This window comes from Capsella rubella, unplaced genomic scaffold (assembly GCF_000375325.1).
Source record: "Capsella rubella cultivar Monte Gargano unplaced genomic scaffold, Caprub1_0 scaffold_1, whole genome shotgun sequence".
Lineage (NCBI taxonomy): Eukaryota > Viridiplantae > Streptophyta > Magnoliopsida > Brassicales > Brassicaceae > Capsella > Capsella rubella.
Window position 1 is genome coordinate 11230457 of NW_006238923.1, and position 15567 is coordinate 11246023.

General features: G+C 33.8%; 3 protein-coding genes across 3 annotated transcripts; 1 reads left to right on the plus strand and 2 right to left on the minus strand.

Moving 5' to 3' along the window:
- Positions 1-2168: 2168 nt before the first annotated feature.
- On the minus strand, positions 2169-4099 carry LOC17898640 (pinoresinol reductase 1). The gene is made up of 4 exons (XM_006305324.2): positions 3728-4099; positions 2853-3093; positions 2540-2743; positions 2169-2407 (listed from the first exon to the last, which is right to left on the minus strand). The coding sequence occupies exons 1-4, from the start codon at positions 4076-4078 to the stop codon at positions 2247-2249; spliced, it is 957 nt and encodes a 318-aa protein (XP_006305386.1). The 5' UTR covers positions 4079-4099; the 3' UTR covers positions 2169-2246.
- Positions 4100-5797: 1698 nt separating this feature from the next.
- LOC17899710 (pinoresinol reductase 1) lies at positions 5798-7373 on the minus strand. The gene is made up of 4 exons (XM_006305325.2): positions 7008-7373; positions 6575-6815; positions 6274-6477; positions 5798-6132 (listed from the first exon to the last, which is right to left on the minus strand). Exons 1-4 carry the CDS (start codon positions 7356-7358, stop codon positions 5972-5974), a joined length of 957 nt encoding a protein of 318 aa, XP_006305387.1. The 5' UTR covers positions 7359-7373; the 3' UTR covers positions 5798-5971.
- Positions 7374-12064: 4691 nt separating this feature from the next.
- Positions 12065-15549, plus strand: LOC111828666. The gene is made up of 2 exons (XM_023777160.1): positions 12065-14540; positions 14620-15549. The coding sequence occupies exons 1-2, from the start codon at positions 12488-12490 to the stop codon at positions 15399-15401; spliced, it is 2835 nt and encodes a 944-aa protein (XP_023632928.1). The 5' UTR covers positions 12065-12487; the 3' UTR covers positions 15402-15549.
- Positions 15550-15567: the final 18 nt, after the last annotated feature.

The window sequence follows — 15567 nt, forward strand, 5'->3', positions numbered from 1 at the left end:
ATTTTTTTCTGAAAATAGAATTGGTGAGAATTGAGAAATGATCTCGTATCGTCGTAGTGTGCCAACTACTAAAGTAGAGAGTGCACGCGTGAATCATCATCGAGTTGATCATGGAGTAAGTTCCGTTTTATTTTTTGACTTTTTTTTGTTTTGTTTTTGGTAATATACTCGTAAGAGTTGGATATGTATAAAAAAATAAACACTCTTTATTGCCTTTATGCGTTTCTGTTTATTAACTTTTCAAACAAAGGCAAAGTTTTTTGGTTACCTAATAATATAAGAATAAATCATTATAACCTAAAAGACAAATCATGATAAAATTATGGATAACTTCGTATTATATGATTTACTTCTAATTATTTAGGTGGAACATATTTTTGTCGAGAAAAACAAATCATTAACAGAAATTTTAAAAATTAAAAATAATATGTAGTTATTTTAGATATACATCTTAATTTGAAACTTTCCACCCGAAATTAAAAAAAATATATATATTTATTTGAAACTTGGGGAAAAGCAACAATATGTAAAGAAAAATTGTGATGACTAAGGTATAGACGCAGCCTTTGAACTTGAAATAAAGAGGAGAAATTTTTGACGAAAAATGTCAAAAGGTTAATTAAAGTACATATACGTATATTAATATAACATACTAAACACGAAAATTTTGATAAAAAGAGACAAGTTGAATCATAGTACACGAACACGACTATATGTTTGTGAAAACAAAAAACATGGAAATAAAACAAATAATCTTATGTTTTCTATATACATTGTTTCATCTTTTACAAATAAACTATGGGGGGTTAGAAAATGTATATTAAGAAGTTATTAAGCGTAATTAAGGGGAAATATTAGAAAGTCTATCATCTGTGTTTAGTCTTTTAGGTTGTCACGGATCAGAAGTGGTTAACTAGGAAAAGGACATTATCATTCCCAATAGTTGTAGTTTTTAAACATCACATGTCTTCTTCATTCCATGTATAATCATGGGTGGCTAATTAAACAATTTGCATTTCCATACACAACAATAGAATTACAAGAATATCAATTTAGGTATTAATGTTTGACCAATCTATTATATGACTAGATAATTCATTTAAATGCTAAGATGTTATACAAATCTATACGTTTGATGAATCATACAAATTTTTATATTTCAGTCATTTCAGGAAAAAATTATACATTATGTCAGAGTGTATCTTTATAAAATTGAATAATTGCTTTTCGCTTAAGGTTTTGGGATTAGTAACATGTCTTGATGCGCTCATCCACGTTAATCCATTCGTCGGCAATACAAATTATTCTACATCTTCTAATCCATTACATTGCTTGTAAATGCATTGTTATGCGTTAAAGAAATATAAATACTTCAGTTTACTTTTTCATCCACAACAAAATAATTTGACTTCTCGACTTAATCAATTTACATTGCTTGTTATTGTTTTTGAGTATAATGATTAACAAACAATGGTAATATCCATCAAAAGAAAATGAATAATTGTTGTATATAAAGATGTCAAGTTCTCGTGATTCAGTGATGACACTCCAAAGTCCATATGTAGACACACACAATTCTCAAACCTGTTGTTTATCTTGTCTTATGCGCTGTCTTTTGTTCTCTCAAGTCTCGTGCGTTGTTGTCCACAAAAAGATTAGAATAGTTTATCTTTTGAGTGTTGACGGCGATTACAATAGTTTAGTACAAAGCTCAAATTATTAATTGCAAAGTAGAATGTTCCAGCTTTACAATTACAGAATTGAACATTTTGTATAGAACGTAACTTAATGGGCTTGCATGTGGGTTTTATTGCTTTAACAAACTAAAAAATTATGGTCTTTGATATTTATATTTTCCCATTCTAAAATGTTATATTTCAAAACTTATGGAGTTTTTTGTCTGTGTGTTGTTTTTCTATTTTGCAAGCAGGTTTTGAACCGAGACACAAGATTTCTTCGGGCCACTCGAACTTGGAACCTCATATTCTTCTATGCCAGAAGTTACAAGGTATGGTTTCGATCAATAGAGTTATCAACTCATGTGTTGTTGTTGTTGTTCTTGTTCTTGTAATTGTCACTTGTATTACTAACAAAAAACATATATATCAACTGTTTCGATCTTTATTTTTTCATTCTCTTGAAAAATTCAATTTTTATAGAAAAAAACAGGAAGGGTATAAATTTATTGCATATCGAATATATATATAAAAACTTTCATCAATTTTTATATGATTTGATGAAAGTAATTAGAGGTAAATTCTTAAGTAATCATCCATGCTTTTGTACTCCACCTCCGGATAAAGACTAGAAGCTTCTTCGTCTTCTCCGACATCGTGATCAGTGAGACAACCTTCGTAGAAAATGTGATAGAAATGTCCTATCCCCGCTTGGTGTGGAATCTCCATTTCTACATTAATACAATATGTTCCAAGAAAACAAAGTCAATTAATGTATTAATGTAGATGGACCTAAACCTGGCCCATTAAGCTATACATTGCTGCAAATGATGATGTTACGTTAACACTATTATTTAACTTACGTTCAATGTTGGCAAGGAAGTCTCTTGCAGCAATATTGGTTTTCTCCAATTTGTTTCCGGTTAGCTTTTCCCATATCTGAACTAACTCGAGCTGCGTGAGAACATTGTCCGGAGGTCTGATGTTCACGGTTTTGTTTAATGTTCGTGGATCGTTTAGTGTCTTTGCGGTGTATTTTGCGATATCCTCTTCATCCGCAAACACCACTATGAAATAAAACGGTATAAAACCACAATTATTAAAGGAGAGTACTCAAGAGATATTGATTTATATATAAAAAAAGAGTTGTGTATTTATTTATTTTTATTTTTTTACCTTTGACATTTCCATCACCGTAAATATTAACTTGTTTCTTTGGAGGAAGTAAAGTTTCCATCTGACATAATCCCCCGGCCATGTAACCGGCAAAGCAAGCACCAACAACGTAAGTGTATGGGATTCCGGCAGCCTCTATCGCCTTACGAACTTCCATTTTCTGGTCGAAGGTTTCTCTTCCGGGCGGTAGCGCGTGTCCCATACGCGGTGGATCCATACCAAATTCAGATGGTAGAAACCTCTGAAAATAGTAACTTTTATGTGAGTATACTATAATAAGAAATAAATAACGTTCGATATGTTTCACAATTAGGTTAAGTTATGTACGAATATTTTATTTTAAAACTTATGTGTTTTCCAGTTTTATTATAATATTCAAATTCATATATATTCATATTTATTATTCTAATATAAAAGACTATGTGGATCAATTTACATTAGAATTTTGGTGTATTGATACCCCTTTTCCTTTACCTTATTATAAATTTGTAAACTCATTTCTTGTAATTAATTAGTTACATGCATATGTATACTATATATGGTTACCAAATTAAATATATTTATTTATATGTATATGTGTGAACTAATTTAAATATACCTACAGTATATAAAGTCACCGAGAAGGATTTGATTACTTCTCCATAAAAAGGAACAGGGAAAAAGAAAGGATAAATCATTTGAAGACTTGAATCTATCACTGAATTTAAGTATAAGGAATAGGTTAGTCTTTCTTATTTACAAGTAAGTGTTTGTGGTTGTATAAAATAAAAACTAGACGATTTTGAGAATTAGGTTGCATCTACTTTTAAGATTTTATAGATTGGCATCACAAGTTTTGAAGCCAATATAAATCTTAACTTGTAATTTATATATACCTTAACGTTACCAGCCTCTTTGATGGCTTCGACGAGCTTGAGCTGGAGAAGAATGTTGTGGCTACGGAAGTGAACGCCGGACATGGCGGAGACAACGACGTCAACAAGTTTCACGGCTGAGACGAGGCTCTCGTGGTCGGAGAAAGAAGCTTCAACGATACGTGCGCCTAGTTTCTTGAAAGAGAGAAGGAGTTGGACTTTCTCGACGTCGAGACCAATCTCTGGCCGCAGCAAAACGTAAGTCTCGTGACCTTCGGCTATACAAGCCCTTACTATACTCTTCCCTATGTACCCACTCGCTCCCACCACCAAAACACGTGCTTTCTCCTCGTGTTTTCTCTCTGATCCCATTTTGTTGATTTGTTCTTTCGGTCTATATGTTTTGTAGAAGTTGCCTTGCTTGATTGTGTATTTATATATGCAGGGGTTCTAAGTTCTATCTACATATAATGAGTGTGTGTACCCTAATGAAAAGAAAATACGTATTTTTTTTTAATAAGATGTCGCTAGACTACTAGTTTAAACTACAAGATTATTAATTAATATGTACACGACAATATATAGGAGTTTTCCGGTTAAATTGATAATCATGGGTAAGAATAAATGAAATGTGTGAATTAGAGAAACATGTGATTACGTAAAAAATTAAAGAAGATAATGATAAGAAAAATAATTATGAGATATTGATGAAAGAAGGATGCATGGGGTCGTCGGTGGAAGATTTGAATTTAATTTTTAGAAAACAGAAAAGGACATATTACCATTTACTTCGTCATTATGTTCTAACTTCTAACCAGATCTTTCACTGTTAGGCCAGAATACTTCATCAAGGATCTAAATAAACCAAAAAAATAATGGATATGTGGGTTCCGTATGTCGATAGTAAAGGATCAATAGGGCATGAAGCAAGAGATCTACCAGTGTCGAGCTCCTCGAGCTTTCCGAGAGTTCGAGCAAAAAAAATGAAAGAGTAATCTGCAAATTATAAGTTTAAAGAAGGAAAACCCTAAAGACAACATTATTGGAGGTATCTTAAGCTATTTCTATTGGAGAACTTTAATGGGTACTTTAAACACAATCAATTAATAAAAAATAACAAAATCAAAGAAAAAGAGAGGAACCGTTACTTAAATTGGTACTAAAATTAATCAAACTGTTACTTAAATTAACAGCATCAGTACTTAGAGCAAGATTATTGGGGAGCTTTTAAGTTTTGCTCTTAACATGATTTTCCTCTTAAAAGGGTAAGAGTCTCCATTTTTTCTCTTACTTAAGAGATCATTCTTACCAAAAATCACTTTTTCCTTTTAATTAATAGACTATTCTCACTCTTAAAATACTACCAATAATCATGGTCTTACATAAAATAGAATATCAGCAATTAAAATTAAAAAATAAATAAATAAAATAAAATAATATTTTTTATTTTTTTTAAGTACTACTCACGAGTGGAGAGGGCCTTAGAGGGCTAATATATTATATTTTTTCTTTGTAAAATTAAAATATCTTATCCCTGTAAGATACCCCTAATAATGTTGTTTTAAGGGAGACCAAGTTGACTCAAAATCGATACGCTATTGAAGTCAAAATAGAATAAAAAATGGAAGCATATAATACGAATAATTAGCCACGTTAAATCTCCGTCTGTATATAAATAGAAGATCTTGGAGACTCTAGAGGGGCTCAGAGAAAAACTTATCAATACAATATCGATCTTACACTCGTCAACTTCTTTATACATTTTTATAAGCAATTTTATACATTTCTGCTCTCATACTTATATTTCTAAATACGTATTTGTCTTTCAATCACCATGTTAAATCATGGTGTTGCAATTTGCAAACTTGCGGTAACCAAATTAATTAAAGCATAGTGGACCACATATAGCACAGTGGCACCATCATGGTGGTGGTCGGGAGATGTACCTGAAGATATCAGAACGGTTTTGGACTCAACCAAAGAGAGTTTTGAGTTTTGACTATTGTCGAGACACAAAGCTTGTGAATATCTTCATATTCCTAATGTTTTACGTGAAAGAAGACTATTGGGAATAAATAATTCTACTTTATTTTATTAGAAAAACAGGAAGGATAGTTTATTTATTACATGAAAGGTACATATATTTAAGATTTTTCATATACTGTAACAGAACAAATATGAATAGAATTATAGAAAACATCAAGACTTTTGATTTGTGTATATAGTATATATATATATATATATGATTTAATTTGATCAAATCATTTATAGAAACATTCTTAAGTAATCATCCATGCGTCTGTACTTCACTTCCGGATAAAGACTAGAAGCTTCTTCGTCTTCTCCGACATCGTGATCAGTGAGACAACCTTCGTAGAATATGTGATAGAAATGTCCTATCCCCGCTTGGTGTGGAATCTCCATTTCTACATTAATAGAATGTTACAAGTAAACAAAGTCAATTTATATATGAGCTTTGTTTTTCAAAATGGACCTAAGCCTGGTCCATTAAGTCATATATATATATATATATATTGCGGCAAATGATGATGGTACGTTACACTTACGTTCAATGTTGGCAAGGAAGTCTTTTGCAGCAATATTGGTTTTCTCCAATTTGTTTCCGGTTAGCTTTTCCCATATCTGAACTAACTCGAGCTGCGTGAGAACATTGTTGGGAGGTCTGATGTTCACGGTTTTGTTTAACGTTCGTGGATCGTTTAGTGTCTTTGCGGTATATTTTGCGATATCATCTTCATCCGCGAACACCACTATGAAATAAAGACAGTCCAATATTTTAATGGTATGAGACGTAAAAAATATTGAAAGAGAGTAACTGAGAGAAACATTTTTGTTTACTTTATTTACCTTTAACATTTCCATCACCGTAAATATTGACTTGTTTCTTCGGAGGAAGTAAAGTTACCATCTGAGATAAGTTCCCGGCGAAGTAAGCGGCAAAGCAAGCACCGACGACATAAGTGTATGGGATTCCGGCAGCCTCTATCGCCTGACGCACTTCAATTTTTTGGTCGAAGGTTTCTCTTCCGGGCGGTAGCGCGTGTCCCATACGTGGTGGATCCATACCAAATTCAGATGGTAAAAACCTCTGATAATATTAAGTTTTACGTAAATATATAATATGAGAAATAAATAACCTTCAAAAAAACAAAAACAAAAACCTTCATTTTTATCACAAAAATAAATAACCAAATTTTTTTTTATTTTTTTTGGGTGTAAATGTGTAAGACTTTATAGATTGACCTCACAAGTGTCTAAATCTTAAACTTTACGTTTATACCTTAACGTTACCAGCTTCTTTGATGGCTTCGACGAGCTTAAGCTGGACAAGGATGTTATGGCTACGGAAGTGTACGCCGGACATGGCGGAGACAACGACGTCAACAAGTTTCACGGCAGAGACGAGGCTCTGGTGGTCGGCGAAAGAAGCTTCAACGATACGTGCACCAAGTTTCTTGAAAGAGAGGATGAGTTGGACTTTCTCGACGTCGAGACCAATCTCTGGCCGCTGCAAGACGTAAGTCTCGTGGCCTTCAGCTATACAAGCCCTTACTATCCTCTTCCCTATGTACCCCGTCGCTCCCACCACCAAGACACGCGTTTTCTCGTTGTATTTGCCTTCTGATCCCATTTTGTTAATATGTTTTTTTTTATCTATATGTTTTGTTGAAGTGCCTCGCTTGATTCTGTATTTATATATGAATCGAAAACATATATATTTGTGTGAGTGTGAGTGTGTACACCTAATCAATTTATTGTATGCATTATAAGTAAAGATATCAACAGTTGTTATGATGCCTATCAAAGAAAATTCTTTTCTTTTTTTAAACAAGAAAATTCATATTTTTTTAAACAAGAAAATTCATATTTTTTTATTAATACTTTTATCATCTGATTTTTTTTTCCAGATGAATAGTTAGGTAAACAAAAAAATTTACCCCTTTGCTTATTTTTAATGAATGAACTAGGTTCGTACCCGCACTACAGCGCGGGGAAATAATTATATATATATAATTTTTAATTGATTAAAATATGTTATATATTTGTATAATAAGTTTAAATAAAATAATAAACGAAAAAGCGAGTAAATAATAATATATTGAGTTTTGATACAAATTAAATAACAGTAAAAATTTAACAGCATGAAATAATCTTTATCGACAAATTATTCATTTGACCATTTATGTAGTATAAGTAGGAATATACATAAAAATTACATACTTACAATATATTTTATGAAGAATCAACTCGTAACATAATTCATTTGGTAAAAAACATTATTCATAACTCGCTTTACCATTATAATTGTGATTTTAACAAACTACCCGTGAACTATCTAAATTTACATAGTTTAATATATAACATATTTTATCAATAGTAATTATGTCACAAAAAAGTACTTTTAATATTCTAAATTCTAATTATTTTATATATTTCAACCTTTTAATTATAATATTTTAAAACTTTTTGAACTTTTAAATACGCTCATGTAACAATGGTTTTAATATTGATCATACTGATTTAAATCATTGTCCAAAATATTTAACCGAGTGTAGTTGAGTATTATATGTCCGTTTTGAAACATTCAAATTGCAACATATGCAAAAATAAAATAAAATTTTTATTAAATATTTTTATTATATAGTATAATATCATAAATTAAAAATAATATCAAATAAATGTTAAAGAAGAATGATAATTGTTTTTAATATATTATATTAAATTAGTTAGAAAGATATTAGGAAATCATAAAATTAGTTATGGAAATAATATAATCTTAAAATTAGATATGGAAACTATCTTATGTATGTATCCAAACCCATTTTAATATCCAATTTTGAAGTATCCATTTATTAAAATCGGGTTAATTTTTAATTTTGACCCGACCCGTATTATATTTTGTATTTCTCTTTTACTAATATAAAGATATTAGGTAATCCACAATTAGTTGTTAAATAATATCCCAGTTCCCAAAAACAGTACACGATTGGATTGTATAACGCAATATACTATATGCGTACAAACAAAAAAAATAGAGATGCATGTTTTTTATGAAAACATATTAGTCGTCTCTCTGTTCGTGAGTTGTTTACAAGTTACTGGAACCCTAATAAAGTCTCTCAATACTTTGACTAATGAGTAATGGACGTGTCCATTTCCAAAGACATTACTCTTGTCTCACGACACCTTTTTGACAGCGATTATTGTTCTAACTTGCGACAAGTTTTGGTGGGTTTATTGATTGGTTAACACTTTATTAGAGATTAATCGAGGTTTTAGCATACTTTGACAAAACAAATTAAACTATTTCTCACATAGCTGTCTTGACTTTAGGAAAAAAACAATTCACCAACTTTCTTCTGTTGGCATTGAAAACAAGTAATTTATTTCTAACAGCTGCTAAAATCCTATGCATGCATTCATTTACAAACTTTGTTACATCATTCGTTTAATAAAATCTATATATATTCAAATATTTCAAAGGTCACAAATAATCCCCGAACCGTCTATAATATTAATTTATACACACAAACTATAGCTTTTTGTTACAACACTCGTTTGTCGGCCATATATACATAGACATAAACGGTTCAATAATTTTAAGAATATATATATTTGTATTTAGTTTATTATTATAGTTCACCAATTATCAATAATAGCCGGAAAAAAATTTAAAGACGATGAGCAAATTTAACTCTACGTCATGCGGCATTTTTAGATTTTATTTTATTTTTATACCAACCTCACAACACAACTAAATTTAAAATAATATGATTGGGTTCTCAAATGGGATGTAGTACAAAAGAACACCAACAAACCTGATGCTAGATTTACATACCAAAATCATACTATATAGACAAACAAAAACAAAACCAAATATGATTTTGAAGGAGACAAAAATTTTGTCTTAAAGATATCAAAAAGTTGGTTACCCTATCAATTGAGAACTTTGCATAATATTGACCAAACTCTTGGTTCGTCACAACATCTTAGCAAAAATAACCTGCTCCTGAAAATGTTACATATCCTCCATTTACTATAAACTACAAGTTCCGGTTAAATCAACACAAAATGAAAATGTGAATGAGAGATACAAATGATTAAGTGTCTTTTTCCCGAAGCGGCGCTGTGGAGCTTATAGAAGTACAATTAAATAAGGTAATTTTTTTTTTTTATATACCCGATCGGCTGATCCGGTCAGCTTTAAAAAGATCGTATTGAAGTGTTACAACGTGGACTCGTCGCTAATGTTTAAGTGTTGGACTACCATATCGTCTAAATCTAGGTTAACGCTTTCTGATTAATGCCAAAAATAATCAAACCGTTTGTATTTATGATTATCAGGTAAACCAATTAGGTGTAACCCCAAATGACATATTTTCTACAAAAATGATATTAACAATCAAACTGGAGAATCAAACCCATGTTATTATGAGAGTTGCACCCTTCTACCCAAACTACCCTACCACTAGTCCACCACCTCTCGGGCAAATAAGATAATTATGGAAGAGAGCGCAAAAGCAATTATGAAAAATAGAGAAAAGAGAAGGTATGGATGGTGGAGACTATGGGGTTGGTGAGAGCACCGTCATTGGTTGTCTGAGGTGCCACGTGTAAACATGGTGTGTTGTTGTATGATCCTTAAAAAAACATATCTCACTCTTGTAATAATTAAAAAAGTCATTTGGAGTTTGTGTTCTGTCTTTATAGAATTGGTTAGAGTTTCAATGTTGATCATCGCCCAATAGTCAAGATACCGCTAGCTATAAGAGATTAGTTGGATGTTTTGATAGTTGATACACCCTAAAGTAATGGATGAGATTACAAGTGAAACCGATCTCTTTCCCACTCCGTTCGTTTTATTAGAAAAAAAAACTATCCTTTCTAGTTCAAAATTTTGGTATAAAATTTCTAATTTAAATTTAAGTTCACCTCGATTATTGACCGGTATTTGATGATATCTTTTTTTTTGTTTTCTTGGCAATTAGAAATCTTTAAATTTATAAACTAAAAATATTACAAACGCGAAACATATGATCAGAAAAAAAACTTCGGAGAACAAGCCAAATAACTAAAGCTTTTACACTTACATACAGTTGGGTAAAATAGCTTTGGATTGTTTATGAGTTTACATTGTTAAGTTCTCGAAAGCATGCACGTTTGAACATAACAATGTAAAACTAAAATGTCAAACGCCAAATCTTTTGACTTAGAAAAAAAAAGACTTTTGAGAGTATAGAGAGATCGGTAAATTTATTAGTATAATTCAACAAAAGTAGTTGGAACTTATAAGTTAATTAATTAATGGAAATTGAACTTTATGATCTGCAACTCTCGAATGTTCGTCATTTGTCACTACCAAGTACCAACAGCCAAATCATGATGATGCGCTGACTTAGGAAGAATATTGTATTGTATAGTGGTGTTTTCCACTATGCTAGTGTAACTCAAACCCATACTATAGTCTTCCTTTTTTTTTTTTTTTTTTTGTCAAACACTAAAGTCTAGTCACCAAAAAATAGGTAACTCAAATTTGAATCTTTAGTTATGTTGAATTCTATTTCGTTTACGAATTATGACCCTAGACTCTATTCTATTGTTCCTAGTTAGATTAAAATTATTGTGGATTCAGATTATGTGATGTAAGATTTGGGCAAATGAATTGTTGTTGTTGAGCCAAAAAAAAAATAAAAATATATATATATGTTGAATTCTAAATTATGTTGAACCTTTTTTTTATACTATTTCATTAGCCATTTCTCGATATTTGTAGGGTGCAGGACTTGATATTTGGTGTGATGATGCATGTTCTCTAGACTTATAGTAAACTACAGTCATTGCACCACTTTAATATTTCATTCAAAAAGAAATATTTTATAAACCATCTAATTAAACATTAACATATTTCTAATTAACAATTATCCCTTCTCTTATTTTTCTTTTTGGTGTACACTAGTATAGAAAAACTCCGTCTAAAAATTATTTTCTATTTCGAAATCAAATTTTTTGAAAACACAGAAAACACCAGATAAATAATTTTAGTTTACAAACACAGCTATATCTTTATTTTTTTTATTTAGGAAACTTAACATAATATACAAACAAACCTATAATATATTAGTTTTTATATCTCTAAAAAATATAATATTGAAAAAAAAACCTAATTAATTTTGAAGAATACAAATAATTCCTGTTTATTTCCCTTTATATCTTTAGTAACTTTTGTAGTTCTTTTCTCTTATCACTTTTTTTCTATAAAAAAAAAAATAGTTGTGATAACTACTAGTATCTGGAAAATTACTCTTTTAAAAATTCTACCTCATTAGCTGTGTAACAATAATAATTTCTAGATGACATTTCTGTAAATTAACCCCAAAATTGGAGAAAGGTAAAATTTTCCAATTGCAGTAATATACACATCTGACATAAAAGCAGAGCACTTCCGCCGCCGTTAGATTAGAAAATCAAAATCTGTAAGCTTTTGATCCGTTGGGTGTTGTATCTCCACGACAAAGCTGTCTTTCTATAAATAGTTTTTAAATTTTTATGTATTAAAAAAACATTTCTTTATTTCTTCTTCTCCGCTGTTAAAGCGGGAAATTTTCTGAGGTCGACGTGCCGGTTAATTCCGCCGGAAATTTCATTATCTCCGGCAATTGACTCGGCGGAGACGAAGCTTTCGAGTCGCTAACCCTTTCCCCTTTGTGAATTTGTTATCTTTGCACTACGGAGATACTGAAATCGAATCCAAAACCCTAGATGATGGAGGAGTCTCGAGGATCTTCAGATCAAGAGGATGAACAAATTGTTCAAGTCAGAGAAGCTTTAATGTGTCCCGACGGTGAGAAATTTGAAGCTTTGCGGACGGCGAGGTTCTTAAACTACACGACGACATCTATTAACGACGATGTCTTCGAACTCCCTCAAGATGCGTTCGTGTGTTGTAGACCTGAGGGGTTTGATCCGGAGGCGAAGATCTCGTTTTCGTGTTGGGGATCTCCGTCGGTGAACTGGATCGAGTGGGTGAATGTGATGGCTGAGTTACACGAGACTGTGTGGAAGAAATCTGGGGTTTATGAAGCGATTTTGGCGTCTAGGTATCAGATTAAGAGGCAGGATGATTTGATTATGGCGTTGGTTGAGAAATGGTGTGTTGAGACGAACACATTTGTGTTCTCTTGGGGCGAAGCGACCGTGACTTTGGAGGATATGATTGTTCTTGGTGGATTGTCTGTTACTGGGAACAGTGCTTTGGCTCCGATTAAACGAGAAGGTATGAAGGTAGTGGAGGAGAAGATGAAGGCGGCAAAGCGTGGGATCGAGGCGAATTTGGAGAAGAAATGTGGTGTTAGCTCGTGGATGAAAGACATGATGAACTCAGGGAGTGAGATTGAGCATGAGGCATTTATGGTTTCGTGGCTCTCGCGTTTCGTTTTCCCCAGTTCAGGTGATGTGCTGAGAGAGAAGCTGTTTCCGGCTGCGATTCAGCTTGCTCAGGGAGTTAAGTTGGCTCTGGCTCCGGCTGTTTTAGCTGGGATTTACCGCGATCTCGGTGCTTTGAAGAAGCATCTCGCTGGTTCTAATGAGAAAGGGACGGTGGTGGTGAAGTCTCCGTTTCAGTTTGTGCAGGTTTGGGCTTTAGAGAGAATCATGGCGTTGCAGCCACCAGGCCAGCCAAGTCAGTTAAGGCCTGGTGAACCACGGATAGCGCGGTGGCACCATCATGGTGGTGGTCAGGATGTGTACGGCTACCCTGAAGATATCAGAGCAGTTTTGGACTCAGCCAAAGAGAGTTTTGACTATCGTCCATACACAAAGCCTGTGAATAACTTCAAATTCCCAAAGTTTTACGTGGAAGATGACTGTTGGGTTCATGTAAGACCTGAAGAAACCATTGTAGCCTTTGGTCGGTGTTTGAGGTTCGCCAAACTGGTTGGTTTCGATTGCATTGAACCTTATTATCCTCACCGTGTAGCATTGCAGTTTGGTTATGATCAAGATGTTCCTGGCGTAGTTCCAGCTAGAACTGAGACGCCGGAATTGGCCTGGAAAGAATATATCCGTCCGATTGCTGATGGAATGTTGTACTTTCCTGCCCGGCTCCATGAGGCTGATGTAACGGTTGGGTACATTAGGTGGTGGAAGCTTTCTGTAGCCGCGTTGCAGGCTGAAGCTGAGAAAATTTCCCACATGCTTCGGAAGTCACATTCAAACCAGAAACATGTGATGACGACGACTGCTGTGACGACCCCAACAAAGGCAACATCTCATCCCCCAGGGGTGTGGAAAGCATCCCCTGCAAAAACTGAGGGAAAAGATCAAGAAGTGGTAAAGAAGAGGGAAACAGAGACAAAAAGAGAGACTTCTGTTACTGGATCAAGGATCGAAATGAGTAGAGCAGATGGTCGGAGCCATGGCAGTAGTAGCTATACAGGAAGTCTCACGGGCTCAGAGCAAGCAACTAAGCATCCTTTAAAGACGCCTGAATGGGTTCAGAGATCATCACCTAGACCGAAAAAGAGCCCTGATAGAAGTTCTGATAAGCCTGAATGGGTTCAGACATCATCAGCTCGATCGACAAAGAGCCCTGATAGAAGCTCTGATAAGCCTAAATCGTTTCAGAGATCATCACCTAGATCGACAAAGAGCCCTGATAAAAGCTCGGGAAGAGTAGCGGATGATGTTAAGGATCTTAAGGGAGCTCTCAGGGGCTCGGGGGGAACAAAGAGTCAGGGTCATGTCACATTTCAGCTTCCTAGCTCTCCTGGGAGATCTCCATCCAAGGCAAATACGTTATCACCAAAGCAAAGCGGTAAAATTATATGCTCTCATGTTCAGGTCTCACTGTTGATTCCTTGTTTCTGGATTGACATCTTGCTTTTCTAAAACAGATTCTCCTGTCAAAAAACCGAGAATGTTACCTCGCGTAGCAGACTTAGCCAAACGATCGAGCTCTTCTCCTGGCGTTCCAAGACATACATCGTCTGTTCCTCTTCCTTCCAAGCGAGAGAACTACATAAAGCACCACAGTCCCACAAGCTCACGAGTTTCAAAAGATACGAACATGTCACCTTTTTTTCATGGTTCTCATTTAAAGAGGAAGAACTCACCAAGATCTCCGGAAGATATTAACTCGCGTGGTCAAAAAACCCCCCCAAGCCCCCGAGTTTCAAAAGATTCGTACATGTCATCTTCTTTATCTGGTTCTTCTTCTCTAACGAGGAAGAGGCAACCAAGATCTCCTGAAGCTGGCAATTCGCGTGGTAACAACAATCCCCCATGTCTCCGAGATTCAAAAGAAATGAACAAGTCCCAATCTGTTTCTGGTTCTCCTTCTTCAGTTTGGAAGAAGTCACCAAGATCCTCTCAAAATGTCAATTCGTGTGGTAACTCATCATCCGGAGGCAATTCTGCTGTGAAGAGAAATACTGACACAAGCATCATAGTTTCCAATCAAGAATCACCGAGAAAACCTCAAGTCGATATCAGCAAGGCTAACAAGTTACTGGAAGAGATAGTAACTTTGCGAGACCAAGTTGGCGAAGATGGTGAAGTGACATATCAGATACCAAGGCAGCAGTTCGAGGATCTAAGCAAAGGAGTCCATGATGTTCTACATGATTTACAGTCGATTAAATCTGCATTGAATATACAAGATAATGATGAAGTATAGATCCTCATTCTCTCAGAATCTATCTAAAAGACCTTAAAGGTTTCATCTTTTTTGTTCCAACTCAGTCAATACAAATACTTTGTAGTGAGATCCAAAAGCTACCCAAAAGGGTAGACACAATATAATCTAAACACTGCAAAACAACTGACATTTTCGAGTTTTCTCT